General features: G+C 37.3%; 1 protein-coding gene across 1 annotated transcript in view; it reads left to right on the forward strand.

Moving 5' to 3' along the window:
* itfg2 (integrin alpha FG-GAP repeat containing 2) overlaps positions 1-21,074 on the forward strand; it is a 76,884-nt gene extending 55,810 nt beyond the window's left edge. Inside the window, exon 12 of the mRNA XM_088924126.1 lies at positions 20,936-21,074. Coding sequence (XP_088780252.1) covers positions 20,936-21,012 — 77 coding nt within the window. The 3' untranslated portion in view covers positions 21,013-21,074. The remainder of the gene's footprint in view (positions 1-20,935) is intronic.
* Positions 21,075-21,336: the final 262 nt, after the last annotated feature.

Consider the following 21,336-nt stretch of genomic DNA (forward strand, 5'->3'; position numbering starts at 1 on the left):
TCTCTTCCCTCTACCCCTGCCCAATCTTCTCCATCCACTGCCCCAGCTCACCTGACCTGATACCCTGGTGAAATGGTTTCCAATCTGTGGATTCCTCATCTGCATTTTGCAATCTGTTTAGCTGCTTTTTAGGGGTTCTACACAGAGCCAATCTTTGGAACTGATAACTCCACCTCATTCTTCATTCTTTGCCCAAAACAATATTCTCAACAATACTAAAAAATATAAGGATACTAAGAAGTTTGAGTAGGGGGCTGCATCAGGATGCGTAGGCTGCAAAGGAACCGGTAACGTTTTATACCTTCTGAAAAACACATGCATGGAAATTGCACCAGTCTTTGTAGTATTGAGACAGTGTTGTGTCTGTGATGACACTTACAAACTCAGTGAGCTCTGCTAAGTGAAATTGTTTTGTAATTGTGACTTTGTGAAATACATTTTGAAAAATCCTGTAAATTGCTTTGGATGACATCAATGAAATGAATAGAATAATGCTGAAACTGTTATAGGCTTTGCCACCCCATGAGTTTATAGGATTTTTGCAAAGAATCCACAACATTGAAAATGAATGTTAACTATATTGCACAGAATAGAAACATATGCTCAAGATTACACTTTTATTAATATATTACTAGAAAATTTACTTGCCTTTTCTCAATGTCATTGTACATCCCAGGCCAGTAATATTAGCTGGAAATCAAATACTCTATAAAATACTCTATAAAAATAAGATGTTGTCTTTTAAAAATTGATAGGCTTAAGTAGTTACTGATCATGTCATTTTACTTTGCTTTCCATTATGACTTGCACCACACTGGAACAAAGTACTCATTTTTAAGTTATAAAGACACAACACCTTCCTTTTCCATGTGGAATTAACTTCTACTTGTCTTTTGCTGCTTAATGCCGAGCTCTAACCTCTTAATTCTTTTCTTCTACACATTTTTATAATTACAATACATTGTCTGTTTCACTAAAATCAGCACACTTAATTATTACAATTACATAATATTTTAATCCCTGTCATTTAATAATGTGTAGAACAAAATTAAGTATACTTCATCTTTCACCTCAGATTGTGAAGCTCTACTTTAAAGAACCAGGTTTTCCTGTTTTGATGTACCTTCAAATAATGTCCAATCTGTCCATTTTCTAACCACTTCGTCCAATTCAGGAAGCTGGAGCCTATCCCAGTAAGCACTGGACACAAGACAGTATATACACCAGACAGGATGCCAGTCCATCGCAGGGCACACAGACACAACAATGCACACATTTACACAAGGGCCAATTTTATCAGAAGCCATTTAAGATACCAGTATGTCGTTGGATGGTGAGAGGAAACCAGAGCACCCAGTTGAAACCCAAGTGAACACATGGAGAACATAATGTACAAACTTCATGCAGATAGCACCCCAAGTCTAGAATTGAGTACATGGCCCAAGTGCTGTGTGACAGCAATGCTGACAATTGCGCCACATAATATGGTACATAGTACATAATGGCCCATTTTCTTTAAATACAATTAGTGTATTTGTATATTTGTATATCGTGTATGTAAATATTTTACATTTAAAACATGAACGCTCAAAGTTAATAGTTTAATGAGTGAAAGAAGTTAAATGTTAGCAAAACCTGCAAAGAAAAAAAAACTTAATATGTTGATTGCATAATTATTTAATACCCTGAGTCAAGATGTGGTGGAAGCACCTTTGGTACGAAGTCCTGCCTATTAAAATATCTGCTACAGCACTTTACCCCCTGCAGTGTCATGTGTGGAGTTTTAAGCTATGGCGTAAGGTTTGGTCTTGAGAGCTGTGTTCTGTAGCTGCTGATTAGTATCATTTCAAGGGAGATTTTTAAAAAAAGTTTAAATGATGCCACACAACATCCCTCTTCATCCCAGACAGGATCAGTCAGGCTCAAGTAAAGTAAGGCCTTCATGGTACAAAGTATCACATTCTGTTCTCAAAAGAAAGCCACTGTTACACAAGCAGCATGAGAACATGCCCTGGTGAGATGTGGTAATGTTAGGATGAGCCCGTAGGAATTGCAGCAAGTGTGGTCCCCAAGATTTGATCAGTGTAATACCATGCAATCAAACCCCTATCAATCACTATAAATGGTGTTACAGTATATAGTGACTAGACACATAGACCTCCCTATTGATCTTGACAAGGTGCCATGCCTCGTGTTCTCCCTGAGCGTGGCCTATCATTGATGAACTGTCTCCGGCTGTAATGTCTTGCCAGGTTAGAAATTATGGGCTGTAGTGTAGTGTAGTCCACCCAATGGCACAAAGACATGGATACCTTAATAATCAGACCATATTCCTTTCTGTGCTTTTTTCCTACGTTTTCAACATGCTTGACATTTAACTAGATGATTCGCCTCATGACCTGTGTCCAATTAACTTTCTCACTAATGAGGTGATTTAGTGCTTATGCAACAGCCAAAGCCACTTGAGTGCATTATACTCTGTGATAAGTGATCCATTAATCAAAATCACACCAAAAACATTTATTCAGTATCCAAGATCTGTGTACTTTATTTTTATAAAAGCATACATGCATAGAGTAAGTGTTTTAGATGCTCAGTATACTTTAAACATTGTATAATAATTTATTTTTTCTACTTTATATACTGTACGGTATACTTTGAGGCATTAAAACTGAACAAATTATAATGGTTACAATACTTATTGTATTTGTTGGGTTAGCACATATCTGTGCTGTAATAAGAGCTCTCCAAAGAAAATTCAATGTACACCCTTAGTTACTCCATTTTGTATAACACTAGCAAAGCAAAGCTAAAATCCAGTATGGCTTCATCTTATTACTGTATTATCATCCACAACAGCAACACATTGCAGAACAAGGCAGTAAGTCACAATAATGAAATGCAGAGTTCTACATTATTTTCTTTTTTTGTTTGATGTATTGGAAATTGTATTCCACCACATCAAAGATAAGTGATGTAGATTAAGATTTACTTGTATTATTATCATTTTTTACTTCTTGACAGCTCAAAAAGTGAATTAATAGTATGTCTTTTTAGCAATAACTTTCTAATATACATATTCTATCATTACTACTGATATTAGTTATAAATATTATATAATTATTATTGCTTCTACTTATTTTGCTCTGAACAATTTCTCTCAACTTTGTATCCATTTCTATTCAGTCTGCACTGCAGTTGCTGAGTTCCTACAGTCTGAACAAGCTGTGGTGTTGGCCACAAACCACCACCTTGCTTTATTTTACCAATTGCTATATTACAGTTTAAGTCTCTTGATTCCAGGATCACTAAATAATACCTAGCCACCCCTAACCACCACTGTCACTGCAAGCATCTTTGATACACAAACATACCAGAAATTAACCCCATGGGAGAAAATGCACTCTAACTTCTTATTAAATAATACAATAATTGAATAATATTCACACTGTGAGACTATTTATAAGTATTTGTCACGATCGTAAGTCCCTCCACTTAAGGGCGCTCCAGCCCTTTCTCGTTTGTATTGATTTTCCCGCACCTGATCCTGTTCCAGCCCTTCCCTTTAAAAGCCAGAGGCTCCCAACATTCCAGGCTCAGCTTTGGAAGATGGACGCCCGGAAGCCCGCCTACCAGTGAGGGGCTCCTGACCATCTGGGTCCGGGACTGGGAGCGCCTGGTCCCGTAATTCTCTTTTTATTCCCCCGACCCTTCGCCGGATCCCGCTCTGGCTTTTAACTTCTGTCGTGTTTGTCAAGGATGGATTACCCGGCTCTGGACATTTGCATTCCCTTGGATATTCTTATGGACTCGCTTCGGACTTGTTTGCCTTGTTCACCCCCCCCCCTCCCCGAGCACCAGCGCACCTTGGACACGCCTCCCTGTTCTTCCAGCCCCGATCCTAGTCTTTTTTCCCCGTGTTTGTCTCACTCCTCTCCGGATTCTGCCGTCTGCATAGGGTCCTGAAAAACGCTTCGTGACAGTATTAGAGGCCCCATTTTGGTGACCTGTAGTGGCATGTTCATGTTCATTGTAGTGTCTCCATGGAATAGCCTACCACAATACCTGTGAATTCAACAATTATTAGCGGCGGCTGTAAAATTATTCCTAATTATAACCATAAAGAGTGAATAACATTTATTACTTAACCAGCGATCATATATAAATCATACAGTATAACTCAACAAAATATACAACAAATATACACATAAAACAGTGTATTGTAATGGAATCAATATTTCTCACAGAAGAACTAGTCAGTTAATAGTTGCTTTACATTATGTCAAATGTTTAATTCTAAATAATAGTAAAGCCTGATACCAGCTTGTTATAGGCAATTTATAAAATTAATCACACACTCACAGTGGCCCGGGGAAATAAACTTTGGTCATGTACTGTAGCTTCTTTAATTTTCCATGAACAATTTGGTGGTGATGAAATAAATAGGCAATGTATGATAAATAGCTTTATTTATTATAGGCAATAAATAAATAGTTTTAAATTACAAGAATTTGTTAGACAAGTGGAAACACACAAAATACAAACCACAGAAACTTGTGCTATAGTGAAATCTTAGCACACATCGTCCTCAGAAATGAACAGTCTTCATAAGGGTTCATGTTGCTTTCATCAGCTAAATCCAATTTATGCTAAAAATAAGACTACCTTTGGTTTCTGACAAAAATGCATCTGCATTTACTGACTGACTTAAAATGTAAATTGTTCTACCAATAAGAAAATGTAGCTTATTTCCTTATTTTTACTCTTCAGTGCTCAATTGCTGATTTTGGTTAATCAAGAAGGAATTCAGTGGTGAAGATTGATTGTAAGCTTGCTTTTTACTGTCTTGTCATTTCTCTCACTGACTCAGAAATAGTCAGGCAAAGGCCACACCCTTTTATCTTGTATCTTGTGTTTGTTTCTTGGTTTTCACTGATTTATAATTAACAATTTTGATCAAGATGCCTTGCTGTGTAGCCTTTGTTTGTAGGGATATATCTGCTGAAGAATATGCCTAGACCTTCCATATATAAATCAAATACATTTAATTAACATGTAAATACATTTTCTGTAGAGTATGTAACTGTTCAATTAATATAATCAAATTTAACATATGAAGAAAATGTACTGTCTATGACAAGTGTGACAAATAGAACCCCATTATAGCAGGTATAATGTAGGATAATCTAAACTAATGAGATAAACTTAATATAATCACCTGAACGTTAGCCCATCTACCATTTAATAATTTACCAATTAAATTATTACTAGCATTACATACGGGATGTGATTTAAATTAATACATTGCAGCAATATTTATAGTGTTTACTGCAACATTGTTTGCATTCTTGTTAGCCAGTTTTCGTAGTTAATAATTGTTATATTGCAGTCACTAAAGTATTACTTACCATAATACTTGCAGATACATAAATATCAATAGTAATGTCTGTTCTGGAGATCTCCATAATCATTATCTGCTAACATGTCACAGACTTTGCTGTCTGTGATTTTGAACAGCATGAGAAGATAAATTTAAAGCACTTTTTAAAAAATCATAAAAGCAAAACCATTATCTTAATTCATAACTGAAATTTTTTTTTCCACTCACAAATATGTTAACTACACTATTTTCATCTGGTAGTGAATAAAACTTGCAAATTTGCAATCTGTTTTCACATCACATCGGAAACACTGATCAGCTGTTTACTCAGTCTGATCAGTCGCTGGAAAACATCACATTTTTATTACACTTTTCATCTTGGGAAATGTATAATAATGTACATGTTTATTTCTCTGCATTTAAATTAAAATGTAAAACCCCATCATATTCTAGGGATTATGGAATGATTTGGACATGCTTGACATAATACATAATATGATGCATATTTCTGCATTATTATGTCATAGTACATGAAGATGACAGTCAATTTGGAATTTGAAATGTTTAAATTGTGTAAATTTCTAGATAGTAGAAGAAAGCACTGTAACAGCTTAGCTCTATGTTAGGAGGCAGTATATGAGAGCAGTATAATGACAGATGCATGGCTTCAATGTAGCTCTGCTATATATTATGCAGTGTTTAAATATTAGTGGTAGCAACAACATTGTCTCTCACATTATTACTCAGATAAATATTGTGAGAAGTTTGCCATTACAATTTAACAGTTCTGTGAATCGTGTTTCCAGAAGTTCACCAAATATGCCCCCCATGGTGTTGTGGTCTTGTGGATCACATTTACTTTTTTTGAAGACAGTTCAGAGACAAGAACTTTCCTATCTGTGCTGTTCTTCCTGGTTCCATGTAGGCAATCTGAGTATTCTCTTTCAAAATTGTTTCAAACATTTCAAACCACCAACAATTTCGACAGAGAAAAATTACTGTATATTCCACAGCACTATGTTACAAGACTCCATTCATATAGGACAAAAAAACCCACAGATTAACTCTCATTTCTCAAAACTACACCTTAATATTTTCCTACCTTAATGCAGAGAACCTACAGTATGTGTTGTTGTAATTCCCGTGTGAAAAATTATTTCCTAATTCCTTCAGTGGAGAATTCTGGAGAACAATTTTCTTGGTAATGATGAAGAGGGCTTGGAGGCCTTTTTGGAACCTGTATACAATAATACCAAAAATACAATATTTAATTTTGGGTAACACTTTCCTACTGAAGTAGAAAACAGGATGATCTCCCCCTTCTCTCACCTGTGATAAGGATGCTCCCAACCTTTTCTGTGAAGCATTGATCTGCAAGAAGTGCTTATTAAAAAGTGGGCACCACTAGTCCATTTCTCAGGGATCCAATGAATGGTGTTAGGTGTCATCATCTTATATGTAAGGGTCTGTTAGCATGCTATCCCTCTCAGAATATCAGTGCTGAATAGAGAGAGTTTGGAGATTAACCAAACCTGAATGACCTGAACCTTCTCAATGTGTGGTTAGATGTGACTGAATATTGGGTATGGGCAGACCTCATCCTACTTTTTTGCGAGTATACGTACATCTAACCTAGTATTTCCAGGCTGTCGAAAACCTTTTAACGGTGCTGATGAGGTGTGATGTGTATGCCATTCTTCAGTGAAAAATATCACATCTTCAACACAGGCTGAAGTATATGCCACATGGGTTGTAAAAGTCTGTCCATCACCTGCTGAAAGCTAACTGTGGGTCCATGTAAGGCAAAAGGCAAGTGTTTACACTGGTATAACCCTATTGCTGTTAAGCGGTCCTGGGCTTAGTCTCGTAATAGTGGAATTTGATTATGTCCTTTTATGAGATCAATAGTGTTGAGATAGTTGGCTTTCCCAGCCTGTCAAATCCATTGTATTAATGGGACAAGCATGAAATGTACTGTAGAGACCCCATTAAGCTTCTGTAGGTCATTACAAAAATGTCAGATTTCTTCAGGTCTGGAGATAAGAACAATGATGCTGAACCACAGGTCAAAATATTCTTCAGTGACGTCGAACTCTGACATCTTTTCAACATCCTGCCACATTTCAGGTCTGGTAGCCTCTGTGTAGTGGTTCACGAACAACAGCACTAAGTGAGAGGTGGTGTTATCGATGTAATTTTGTAATTCCCTGAATCCTCCCAATGTTTGAAAAAGCAAGTTGAAAAAAACACAGTTGCATTTTGTTGTAGGAAATTGTAAGTAGACTCTCTCTGTTCCTCTGATAAGTCAGTCAAAACTACAGAGTGTGCATGAAGTGAAGCACGTTCACTTCCATAAGCAGGGTCTGGCTAATCTCACTGATCAGTACCTTTCCAGGTCTTTAATAGGTTTCAGTGGTAGATTTGGTCTGTCTTTCTCTGATATGGTTGGTAAATTTGATATTTTCCTGGTCCTGTTTGTTTAATTACCTCATAGGGTCCCTGCCACGGGGCAGACACTTTGCACTTACTAAGTCCCCATATTGAAACTGCCTGGACTGAACCCATAGACTGGAATCAGCATTTTCAGCCTAGGCTTTCTTTAAGTGCTACTGTACAGTATGTAACCGCTGGAGTTAGTGGTTTGCATGATCAAGGAGGTTTCTGTCGGTTAGCTCATGTTTCTCACTTCTGAGGTGATATAAAGAATGACATACAGTGATTCAAAGGGGGGGGGGGGTCCCATTGAGGCTTGTGTTACCTCCCTGATGACAAATATTAACAGAAAAAGTTAATATAAATCATAAAATATGCCAGTACAAGTGTATATACAAATCAGTCTGCTGTGATTGATCTGTGACACTCAAATGACAGATGAATCTCTTAGGATTGCTGGAGATACAGTGCTAGTAATAATATAGGGTTAAAATCCATTGATTATAAGACTTGGTTTAGTGTAACCTTGGAATAATCAGGCCCATATCAAACATCAGCATTCATAAACTCTTAAAAGTAAATAAATATTCAATTATGAAATGTTCAGTTACTTTCCTGAATTAATCTTTATCAAACATGTTTGGAATAATAGCTTATTTCTCAAGTGAAAGAATGTGATCATTGAATGTATGGTTATTGAAATATTGAAACTGAGAACGCTTGATATGTATCTTGGCTTGTCTAGTCATCCTCCACTGGCTCTGTTCCAAAAGATGTCCTGTTGGCGCAGGAAGAGAGAAGTGATTCTGCCTAGCATTTTACTGAAGTTCACTTCTACAGGAATAGAGTCTCAGGACTCGGAAAACTATCTCAATTGAGACTTATATGGTCACAAACTTACAAAGTATCTTCACCTGTGTTTTGGAGCTGCTCCACTGAGACTCCATTGACATTCAGTGCTGTTGACAAACGTCCAACTATATTATTTTAGTGATCAGGTAAAAATATAATTGGGAGCTTGTCATAAAATTTCTCTTATTGCAGAGGAAGTCTTGGGCAGAATTTTGGTTTACATATGTAAGGTCTCTCTGCCTAGCAGTTACTTTCAGCTAAGTTTGATGCAGTTTCTATACATGTTGTTCCTGTCAAGTTTCCAGGATCCCAGAGAGCATTGCAATCTTCTTGTGCAGCAACTTTTTAGTCATGTAGTCATGGCTGGTGGTTTGATGTGCCTTCATCAGGTGTAGTGGGCATTGGTGAATCACTCTGGTGCTGTCAGCGGATTTATGATATAATATTTCCCTGTCAAGTCCTTGTCTTGTCTTGATGTGCTACTAATTTTCTTTAAAAAAATTAAAATGCTTTGATTTTTTTATTAATACCGTTGCAAAAATAAACTCTAGTTGTGTTCATTGGTAAATGTTTTTTTTTCACTTTTTAAAAATAATATTTTTTAAAGGGGCCTGTAAAGGCTTCTTTGACCAGCTTTCCCCCAAGGCATTTGTGATATGATAATATAACACAATACAACAACCTTGACCCTTATGCTGTGCAGAACCTACAGTATCTGTGTGTGATGTAGCTGATGCCTGTGTTACTGATACCTGTGTGGTGTATGGGAGTTAGATCACTGTTTACTCCATGTTAACAGTGTGGGCAGCAGCAGTATGGTTTGAGCCCTGTGATGTGCAACAATCTGTGTAGTGTGAACAACTCTCTCCCTGATCATTGATGGCTGTTGAATTAAGCCAGTGAATTGTCTCACACTTGTTTGAGAAAATAGTGTGGGAAGGGTGATACCTTCTGAAAGTGACATGGATATAAATAAAGTGTGCTAAAAATGACATCTGTTCTTTTGTGGGGGTGCAATAACGTGGGACCATGGCAGGCACTCAGTAGATTGGCAGTTCAATCAAGGGAATCTGATTCTGTTAGTTGCTTTCACTGAAGATAACAAAACAAAACATAATTCAGTTTACACATTGACTTGTAAACCAAGTGATTTTTACTGCTGCCTTTTTTTACTTTAGTGATTTTAAAATACTCAGACACAGGAGTTGGCTGCATTTTTTTGGTTTTATTATTAGGACTCTTCACAAAGAGGAAAAAATGTCATGGTGAAGTTATGTCACAAAATTTCCCTTTGCCATTCATGGAAATAGAAGGAAGAAATAGAATAGAATACTGTATATGGCTCTAGAAGAACACAAAAATCTGGAAAAAGCCATATGCAGCCTGAGTAGATCTGAGTAGCAAAAGAACTGCAGCTCTTAGGGTGCCTGTCTAGCACAACTAGAAAATGCACTCCCTTGGTGTGTAACTTTGGGGTCTATAAACCACAAATCACTGTTTGATTTTGATGTGCTGGTGACCGGGGTTCCCAAGTTGCTGAGTAGAGCTGGCCAATTCCTTCTAGATTGTGGCTGGCCTTCATCAGCCTACTCTTCCTGATCAGCCACCTGTTCAGGAACTGTAGGCTTCCTGAAATGTAGTCTCCTCTTCATGTGGTGAGAAAGATGCACCACTGTTCTGACTGTGGCTAACCCTTCTTTAAGGTATGGAGCCTGCATTATGTTCAATGGCTCTGAGGGGAGGGCATGTGTGGGGAGTCTACTCACATCCTCGTTCTCCCTTTACTACACAGGAATTTTATTTTTGAAGAGTAAAGATAAAGTGAAAGGCTAAAATAGAAGACCTGAGATAAAAAGATATTTTCAATTATTTTTAAAACGAATAAATGGCCATTTGCTGGGAGCTTTATTGGTAACTAATAAAGCTTAAAAATCAAATTGCTCAGTTTAAACTTTTTACAGTTGAAACAAGTTTACATGGCCAACAAGGGCAAACAAACATAACAAAACAGAATTACAAGTCAAACAGGTGGAGGCGTATGCTGCAGTCAGTCAGAGGTAATAACCTCAGTAATATCCAAAAATAATTACAAAAGGGAAAATATAATTATCATGTTAACTGTAAAGTATTAGATAATGAAGGTCAGTATGATTGAGAGAAAAAAAGTTTTCTCATTCCTTCATGAGCAAAGCACAGTATAGCAAACATATGACTCAATAATTTATAAACCGAAAACGGCAAACACACATGAAAAAGTGTAAAAACATCAGCTGATTAATTAAATAGAGGATTTCTAGGGTGGCATGTTATAACATCATATTAAGTCACTTTGTCAGTAATAGTTTATTTTTGCCTTTCCAGTTTAATAATACAGTATTGTCTTGTACGAACTGCAAATAAGGGTAGCATGATCTTGGATTACCTAACAGAAGTGTCTAAAACTAAAACCAGTTAGTAATTTCAGTACTCTAAGCCTCCCGACTTGGTAAAGTGTATTCTGTATATAATTGATGTTCTTTTTTATATTGGATTAACTGATATTTTAATTTGAAGAGACAATTTAACTGACAGAAGATCATTTTCTTGTATTTGTAGTTGCTTCTTTTTTAATGAGACAAGGGGCTATAATGTGGAAGATATAATATTTATTTATTATTTATTCAAAGTTTTGCTGAATCGCATTGAAAACAGTTACCAAGAAAATCAAATTTCGCTTTTAGTTCATCAGAAGATATTCCACAATATGTAAATGACAAAACACCCTTCTGTTTCCATAATAATAAACATTACACACTGATTAATGACTATGAAGTCAGGTGTTGGACCAAATTGTGGAGGACTCAGAAGGTTAACAGTCAACAGTATTTGTTTAGTTTTTGTTCACTGTAACTTTTGTTTAATGTAACATATTTTACCCCTAGAAGTCTTCAGTTTAAGCATTTAGGTTGTGACTAAAAAGATACGTTTAGTATAATATGGATATATCTTTTTGTTTTATGTATTTTTTTTCTCATTAACAATCATTCATTCACAATGGGGACATGTGGGAGCAGGGAGTTAAAATACCCTAATGTCTGAAGGAGAGGATAGCAGGCTAGGCTGACATGACCCAGCAGTGCTTTAGTGAAGAGCGACAGACAGAACAAATTCCATCTGTTCTCGTCTGCGTGTTTAGACTGATCTGGAGGTGTCACAGGTGGCTCTGGAGAACCTGAGGAATGTCTCCAAGCTGACAAGTGCGGGAAGAATATTTCTGCCTACCCAGTCCCATGCCTCTAAGTGGACCTGTTATTTATAATTGTTGGTACAGTTGTTGGTAAAATGTCTAGTTCTGTCTTTCCAGAATTAGTTACATAATTTTGTTTAGAAGAAGAGTGTTTCATTTAAACTGAACTGTAATTAATTAAATGCTGTTCTGTAAATATTTTTTGTTTTGTCTATGATATTTTTCAAGTGCTTGAATTGAGGAGAAAATCACTTCCATTTAAAAAAAATAAACTGATCTAGTATGCACTCTGGTCCGTACATTTGGAAAAATACAATTGGATGGAAAGTGATTTATTCCTCAGTTTTATTCTGGCTTCAACAACAAGGTGGTAGGAACGTGCAGTTTTGTTATGAAAGAGTAACTGCATTATCTACAGTACAAAAACCCATATAGTAACAATGAAAGAAATTGTGCATGTGTAAAATACAGAAACATGACTGACAAAAACATAATTTTAGAATTTTAACTAAGCTTTTTTTTAGAAGGGAAGAAGTACTCTACCAAGAATTTTGTCTCCTGAGTCTTACGGAAACAGTTGCAGCGGCGAGGCTTAATAATAAGGCAGAATTAAGTGTTTCTGAGCTTCCCAAATGAGGCCCCATTTCTCTGTTCATCTCTGTGGTGCAGCCACAGAGAGACCATTAGTGCAGGGTGATTTAAGGTTTCCTAGGACAGCTCCCAAAGGGGGATGCACTTAGCTAAGTCTGGCTATCATGATCAATGGTCATCCATTGGCGCCTATCTGTCTAGGGAGTGCCAGTTGGACATCTGGACTGCATTCCTAAGTGTCAGGACTAAGTGACTCATATCTCACCTTGATCAACCAATCAGGGACTGGTAGGGCTGAGTAACCCACGTGGGACTCTGATGCCCATGGAACTTTCAGCCAATCAACAAGCTGAAGTTCCTCCAGGTAAAAACAGGCAACACAAGCCTGAAAGATTCAACAAGATTCAGATTCGGGAGATTCAGTAAGATTCTGGAGAGGATTCTGTGGACTGTTCTAAAGGGAATTCAAAGGAGAATTCCAGGGCAGGACGGCCCAGGAGCAGAAGGCTCCCAAGGGCAGGACATTCTCGCAGCGCGCCTCCTGACCATCCTGAGACTCAGCCCGGACAACCACGGAACGGCCAGTGTGTCCGAGGGCCAGAACTTTCCTTTGTTCTAAGAGTCTAGAGTGGAGGTTGCCAGAGAGTAACCAGCAGCAGGCCTCGTGGACAGGTCAGAACTGTGGACAGCTGAATCACTATTCAGAACTAGCTCTTCATCAGGAACGAACCGGTCCTCTTCCTGACTTGCTGGGATCCACAGTCATCTTTTCTCCTGTGCACAAACTTTGCTAGTTAAAGCCAACACTAACTAGCCGGTCAGTGAGCATCTGCAGCGCACCGTCGCAAGCCGCACAGCACAGCCTGGCACCGAGCCAGACAGCGCGGATTGGACAGCAACAGCCTGCAACTGTTTCTTTGTGCCCGCAGGAGATCTGAATCCCCAGAAATTGGATGAGTATTCAACTTCAATGCATTACAGCTCGAGAATTCAATTGTTATCCCAACCAGTTGATATCAATTTAATTCCTAAGAGTTATGTACTTGTTTTGAGTATCTAATGTAGAAGTTATAACCAAGTTCATTTACGAAACGGTCTTAATGAATGATATACTGAACGTATGTCCTCTTGATATGTGTAACACTTCGTAACTGATTGAATATATACCTTTTGTATTCTGATAACCCTCTCGATAAGATCTGTTAGGTTTACATGCATATTCTATGTATTAATAAATGTATCCTCGTGTATTAGTACCTGTGTGTGTGCGTTGTTTGAGTTATGTCGCATGGTTGGATTCTAAAGCCATCAAAAGAATCAATTTTGTGATTTACTGCTACAATTAATAATTGTCTCAGTAAATGCCCAAACCCTACAGAACTGGTGCCTTCAGAGAGCCACTATGATTATTTATTTGGCGTCCCTGAACGGCTATGAAACACTACACAGTGTTCTTAGCTCTGAATACAGGCTAGTCCCAGCCATGACTGGTTAAAAAGAGACATATTCATTTATTATAAGGAATATACAGTAGTGACAAGTAGAATTTGTTTGCTTGGTTTCCTTGTTTAGCGAACATCCAGCTTTGTGTGAGTGCAGTGCACATAGCCCGTGATGTAAATCCTGACCCCGTTCACTGCAGCCGTGTTTACTAGGAAATCTGGGAAAGGAGCTGAACTGAGGCGGCATGCTGATAGCTCTTTACATGAAAGGTCATGTCAGATGTGCTTTGCGTTACTCGCTGCTTCTCCTGCAGGCTGTTTAGGGGAGTGGAGCGCTGAGTGACCTAGTTGGAGGATGAGAAAAAGAAACTGGCATGCATGAGTCTTTAGGAACACTGTGTTTAATGTATTGCTTTTGTCTCACATGAAACCCAAGCTCTTAGAAAAGGATCCGTACTCTGAGGCTGAATAATTACATCTGATTTTGCCAAAAGCAAAATTAGAATGTGATTGTTTCCATCTGAGGGAGAATGACAGTGCGTGCACACAGAGTTTGATTTTTCTTGATGATCTCTTAGACAAGTCACTGAACAAAAGGTGATGTTCCTCAAATAAAGTTTTAATAAGCATTTTGAGAGGGATTTATGTACAAGTAACAATGGATATGAAGGGCTGTTAATGGATGGTAGAAGAGCCAGCCATTGTTGATGTTGAAAGACTATGATCATTAATTCCCTTGCCTTACCTTTTGTGTTATTTTATAATGATACGTCCTATTTGTAGAACATCAAACAGATTTTCTTATTAAACTGCTATATCAAATAACTTGTATAACAGTATGATTTCATTGGAAATCAAAGCTGGCTTCTAAAGGAGGTAAGAGTCTAAGTAGCTCTTATAGTAAAAGCCTGTGTCTGATATGAGTTTGATTACCTAACATGCACAAAATTGTTACTAGAGTGCTGAGTTTATTGCTCAAAGTCACAAAAATATTCCCTATTTCTTATGAGGGACCAAAGTTAAATAGCATAGCTTACCAGTCTATAAATACTGGGTTCTATTTTGTCAGTATTTTTTACTATTTACTGTTTTTTTCAGTCAGTATTAGCCTACCATGAGTGACTGTTGCTGTTTTGTTAATAGATTAACCTAATGCACGATTGGTTGAGTACCACAAGACCCTGAAGATTTGTTTATCTTAAGTGCTTCTAGTACCTGTAACTCTCTTCCATAACTCTGAGATGTACCCATCTCATTGAGGTGCAATCCACTTTGTCTCTAGAATTAATCTTTGCCGTAGAAAGGTTTCTTCAGCACTCAGACGTGTTATGTTTAAAGATCAAAAACAAAACTACAGTTCTTCATGTTCTTGGCATGGTGCAGGCAGGATTCCTAAGAAACTACTGATTATGTCCTTCTCTTTCATGTTTTTTTCTATGGTATTTTTCTTTTTCTTAGAGTGTTGTTTATGCCAGTGTCATTTGTCCCAATATGGATATCATTTGGGTCTTCATCTGCCTTTACCAGGAGACAGTCCTGCTCTTTGGGCAGTGTTTAGCTACAGTACCTCAGCTCAAGGGAAGTAATGCTTTTGGAATCAGGGTCCTTGATCTTTATCTCATTTGCAAAAGATTGTAATAATCCATGTGTGATAACTTGCTTTATTCTTTGTTTGGAAACAGATGATCAGTGCAAATCAGGATGTGCCTGTTGGTTCTCAGTCCCAATGAATATGTCAAACACCAAACAACATCAAGTTTGTGGAAAGTTTTTCCTTGTTAGTATTTTACAAGTATTTGACTGTTAATGACAATGGGTGCAAGGTGGGGCACAGCCAGACACAAACACGCACACACTCACACCAGGGACAGTGTTTCCAAAAGCCAAATAACCTACCAGTATGTCTTTGGATTGTGGGAGGTAACTGGAGCATCTGGAGGAAAACCACATGAATATGGGGAGAACATACAAACATCACCAAAAAGCACCTCAGGTCCAGAATTGAACCCAGGGTACCAATGCTGCAGTGCTGCTGATTTTTATATTATAATTTTTAAGTCTGAAAATATTCTTTTTATGGAAGAGATCGCATAAAGTCAAAATAAACTTTCTAACAGGAATGACATTACCCCTCAGCCTTGATTAACATCCAGTTAACAGTGTATAAAACTGTAACCTGAGTACTGAAATTAACAGCAGACATGAAAACACCTTTAGACCAAGGCATCATGGCCGTTGGAAGTTGGTGTGTGTGCCCTGGTCACACACAGTGGGTGTTAACTGGGCGAAGATGCTGGATTCATTGTTTCTTGCCTGCTCAGTGCATGACAGATGGCGAATCTGCCCAGGAGTGACAGGACCTGAATTAATGACCCTATTACAGCTGTCAAGGGAAACCAGCTGGTGAACCATTTTGTGTTGGAGAGTATTGAAAGCAAATAATAAGCCTTTTCTGTTATGGGTGTGTTTTATTTATTTAGCCATTTTCCCACTCCTTTTGAGCAAGACGGTCTTGTTTTGTGCTTTTATTTCAGCACTGATTAAAAAAAAATGATTTTATTAGGTGACATGCTTGAGTGAGACAACCCAAAGAAATGAATTTATATTGATTATTTTCTATGCCATTATCTGTCACAGTCACTGCATTTCCTTGAATTGAGAATTACTTCACTATAAAATTACCTGGTATTGTCTTTAATCCAATCAAAATTATCCATTGCTTGGTTGTTAATAATTACACATTTTATTGAAATGCCTTGTACCTTTGAAGTTCAGTTAAAAGTATTGTTGCAAGCAGGAAGCATAAGTTTAATGTAGTATTTTTACTGGAGATGATAGTTTGCATGGATGATTTTCCCATTTTTTCAAATTTAATTAAATTTAAAAGAAAATCCAAATTACGTTTAGGCAGCAGGGAAGGAATATTCCTGCCTCTGGCAGACAGTTAAAAATATCATTTGTCAATTATAAATTTCAAGCTGCATTCTCCTTTAAGTTTTGAATTACAAACTGTTTATTGTTTTTGAAACCTTATAATTTGGTATTAAAAATGCACTTGAATCTCCACTTGCACCCGCATAAGGAGAGTGAGCATCATGCCAGATCTCCTCTGTCATGGGCATTGACATGTAATTCAAATATTTGTGGGGGGTGCTAGCCAGAGATTGTGGGCCTGTGACGTACAATACCCCACCACCAATACCTCATTTCTGTGAAGTTTTGTGTGACCTGGGATTACAGTAGAATCGATGAAGCTGAAGACTCTGCAATAATGTGTCATCTTAAGACTTTTGAAGGGAGCTTGCCTTTCTGAGCATATAGACAATTCTTTTACTGGTTTCTCTTTGACCTGCTTTGTCAGTTTCCCTATCTGGGGTTGTAGATCAAATTCTTATATCCTTACAGAGTGTATAAAATGAGACTGGGATTTACACAGGTTTGTCCAGGCTTCTTTGCTGCCCACTTCATTTAGACTTGACAGGTGGAATCTTTTCTTGTCTTAGTCAACTCCCTCTTTTGATACATCAGATCCCCAACGACCCCCTCATTCTCTGTTCCATCTCTTTTCCCGGATCTATTGTGGCTTTCAGGAAAAGGGAAAACAATCAGCTTTTCAAACTTTTTCTGTAGTCTTTTCCACTGCAAACTCTTTTGGGTGATTGCCCTCTGTATCTGCTTCTGTAACTTAGTCCTTCAATCTCTCAGCAAAAGTTTTTCTCTTCTCTCCCTCTCCTGCTGCTACCTACCCCTTCACACGTCCTTCTGTCATAAGGAAGAAACCCATCTGCTTGTTCATCAAGACATTGACATCCCTCAGCTGCCATCTCCTGACTGTGGTGGCATCATGGTCTATCCTCACTTGTTTCTCTGTCCTGCTCCTACTGCAGGATGGCATCAGTATCTCTTACAGAGGCATTCTCACCCAACTGTTGCCTCTCCTCTTGGAGTTTTCTTCCCATATGTTCTCAATCCTTTTCTCTCAACCTGCTGATCATTTCAGGGCTGTTAGCTGTGAGCCTGCCTTGAAGCAGCACTTTCAGCCACTTTTTCGTCCACAGATGGACTTCACTCAACTGCTGTCACATTTAAGTGATTCTCTGTGTTTGATCTCTCCTGCCTAGTCGACAACTGTATCAGAGCCATTGACACGGGAGCAGACAGAATCCATTTTATTCTTAGTTGATTTTCCCTGGTTGAGGCTTAAATCAGATTTGATTTGATAGCGAGGACCACTGGTGTCTCCCAGGTAAACATGCAACAACACTTCTACTTAAATAGTGCCTTACAGCACATATAGCATCCATGGAAGGTAGGCAGGTATCCATACTAAACTATCATTTTTAGGCAATCAAAAGGCATTACTTGAATAGTATACATTTATCAGTAACACACCATGCATCATATCCTGTTCTCATAATGCTTCTGCTAGTGTGCATGATTCTCCGTGTGCATGATCTGCTGCTGGGCAGAAGAATGTTTAAAATATCTATTCATATTTATGCCTGGGAAACATTCTCAGTCCATTTAACATCATTTGTTAATGTAAACATGGTTAATGGATTTGTGTTCTCTTTCCCAATGTGCAGTGCTTTTTTTTAATATTATTTTCCCCTGTATAGACTTGACTTGTTTAAATTATTAAGTCATTTTTGCACATTTGTACTGTACTTTCTCTAGTGCCTTTACTTTATGTGTGAAGGACTTAAAAGCTTATGCTGTTCTGAAATTACTTTATTCTCTCCTATCAGCAAAACTGTGTAGCAGGATGCAACAGGTCATGAAGGTTCAGGTTCAGCACCGTTAGTGAAAGTTTTATTAGAAATCTAATCAGACCAGACTGTGAATCTTTGCCTAAACGATTGATTCACAAGCATTTGAATCCTAAATAAATAAACAATAAACAATAAGGAATAAAAAAGTAAATCCATTAAATCATGTAAGCTTCTATGTTAAAAGAGTGCCATTTTTATTAAATCATTTTTATTTTCAGAGCTGCTCATTAAGTTTGGAGACTTAACATCAGTCTTTTCCCTGTTCCCAGCTCACAGGGCAAAATTCCAGAGCTATGGTTGGACTGAACAGAGGATTACAGGACTATTGTAAAAAATTAGATGTTGTTTTTAAGATGAAGTATAATTTATTGTTATTAAAACGTATTAAAACCTAAAACATTTTAAATACATTTTAAATAATTATAATATTTTTATAAATTATAAAATGTATTCTCTGTGATTATTCCCTATATTGTATTTAACTAGGAATATTACATTGTCTGTAAACATTAAATGTTTATACAAGTCCAGCAGTTATTTTTTGTTCCTTTCTCAATTCAGTTCCATTCCATTTTGTTCAGTTCTGTTCAATTCAGTTCAAGCTTTGAGAAGTGTGAACTCACAGTGGAGGGGGTAAGAGACACATTACTTTCATTGCCACCCTCTGTTTGTAGAGGATATTTAAGGTGATTTGATTTGCCCCAGTTAATTTGATACTTAATTTTCAAGCCTATTACAATCAATTGTAGTGATGTTACCAAACCAGCAAGTGAGACAGTATGTTAAGACGCTTTCAATAAAAGAGTTGTAGAAAATTGTTAGGATGGTTCTATGTATCTTGTAATAGCTTACAAGAGTCTCTGTTGTCCTTTTTTATAAATTGTGTTGCAGCATTTGACCAAGCTCAGGTTTTTGCCTATGACCAGTCCCAAGTACTTATAGTACCAAGTTCCAAGTACTTGTAGTCATTGTCAATTTCTGTAGACTGACCATTAATTACAGGAGGTTGAAGGGGTGTTGCATTTTTCATAAAATCAATGGTCAGCTCCTGTTCACACCATTTAGTAAAGTCCCTCAATAGCCTGACCAGGGCTATGTCATCAGCAAATTTAATTAGATGTCTATTTGTGTGTTTGCTTCTACAATCGTGAGTATACAAAATGTACAGTAAGAGGAACAAAAGACAGCCCATTGAAAATAACATCAATAATAACAAACACTAAACCATTGCATAAAGAAGAGAGTGAAAAATATATAAAATATTGTTGTCTTTCTTCAAGACGAATCACTGAAACATTTTTATTATTTGCAATGCTTAAGGTATTCTCTGTGTTAATAAAGTTTACTGGCATTCTGAAGATTTTAATTTACATGCGTACTGTACATGCATAAATTGAAGTTGGAACTGACAAATGTTCGTAAAGGTTCTGCCCATTGTATTAATTTTGCCTTTAAAAGTTATTAAATTTACAAGATGACTTAAATGTATTATGCATTATAAAAACCTTTCTGAAAAGATATAACATGTTACATATACTGTGGTATCATTATTGTTTGCAGCCAAATTATCTGTCAAATGATGCAGACATTATTCATGAATAATGCAATACTAGTTCTTCTTATAGACTGAGTGTCTGTAATTCTACACTTAAGAGGGCTTCTAGGTTTCAGGTTGTCTGGCACAAATGCATTGTAGGACCCTGGGTGCAGACTGTGGCTTCTACAATCATTTGCTGGCAGGCACAGAGGCAGGACCAGACAAGGAGAAATCTGCATCTGTGGTTCTGGACCCAGCATACAGTATCATTTACGTTAAGCTTTTTAACATTAAGCTCTATTTCCAAAATCTAGGTGATTAAAATTGCAATTTGAGATAATTACTAATTCTAATTCTGTTCTGAAATGTCCTATTTAATCTTCCATAAACTGCATGTTTTAAAAGTTGGAGGAGAATAAACTGGTAAGGGAAGAAGGAGCGGAAGAGAGAACTACAGTGACATGCTTCCTTTAAACAAATGTCATCTGGGAAAAAAAACTGGCTGTGCTGGTTATGTACTATTCAGAAAAATGGCAAATTCACTTCACAGTACATCTACAAGTCTGTGTTGCAAATTCACCTTAAACATATTTAAAGGAACATGGTAGAGGTATGTAAACGAAAGCCTACAGTACATTACCCTATGGACAACTGAAGATGGTTCAAGAGCCTAACTGTGTTTCTCTTCCTCTGTCTTAACAGAGCCTGATGACACCAATGCCGTCAGAGACTTGATCCACAATGTACTCTACAAGGAAAAAAAACTCAGACCCACTTGAAATCAGTAACCCATGTCTTTCTTTCTAAATATATTTCTATTAATAAAGCCTGGTGTGAAATGTCTTGCTTTTGCTGCTTTTTTTCGTGTCTGCCATTGAAGGCTTGACTCATATGTTTGTCACAAATATGGCTCTATCCTAGGACACTGGAAGGCCTTAAACTGATTCTTGTCGAGTGGCTAATTCGACCTGAGCAGCTTTATTTCAGATTTTCTGGAAAAGACATTATATATAAGTTCAATAATAATAATAATTCTCCCCTTCACCACCACTGATGTGCAGCATCCCACCTAGATGATGTAAACTCACCACACATCAGCTATC

This window comes from Atractosteus spatula, chromosome 8 (genome assembly GCF_055471065.1).
Source record: "Atractosteus spatula isolate fAtrSpa1 chromosome 8, fAtrSpa1.hap1, whole genome shotgun sequence".
NCBI lineage: Eukaryota > Metazoa > Chordata > Actinopteri > Semionotiformes > Lepisosteidae > Atractosteus > Atractosteus spatula.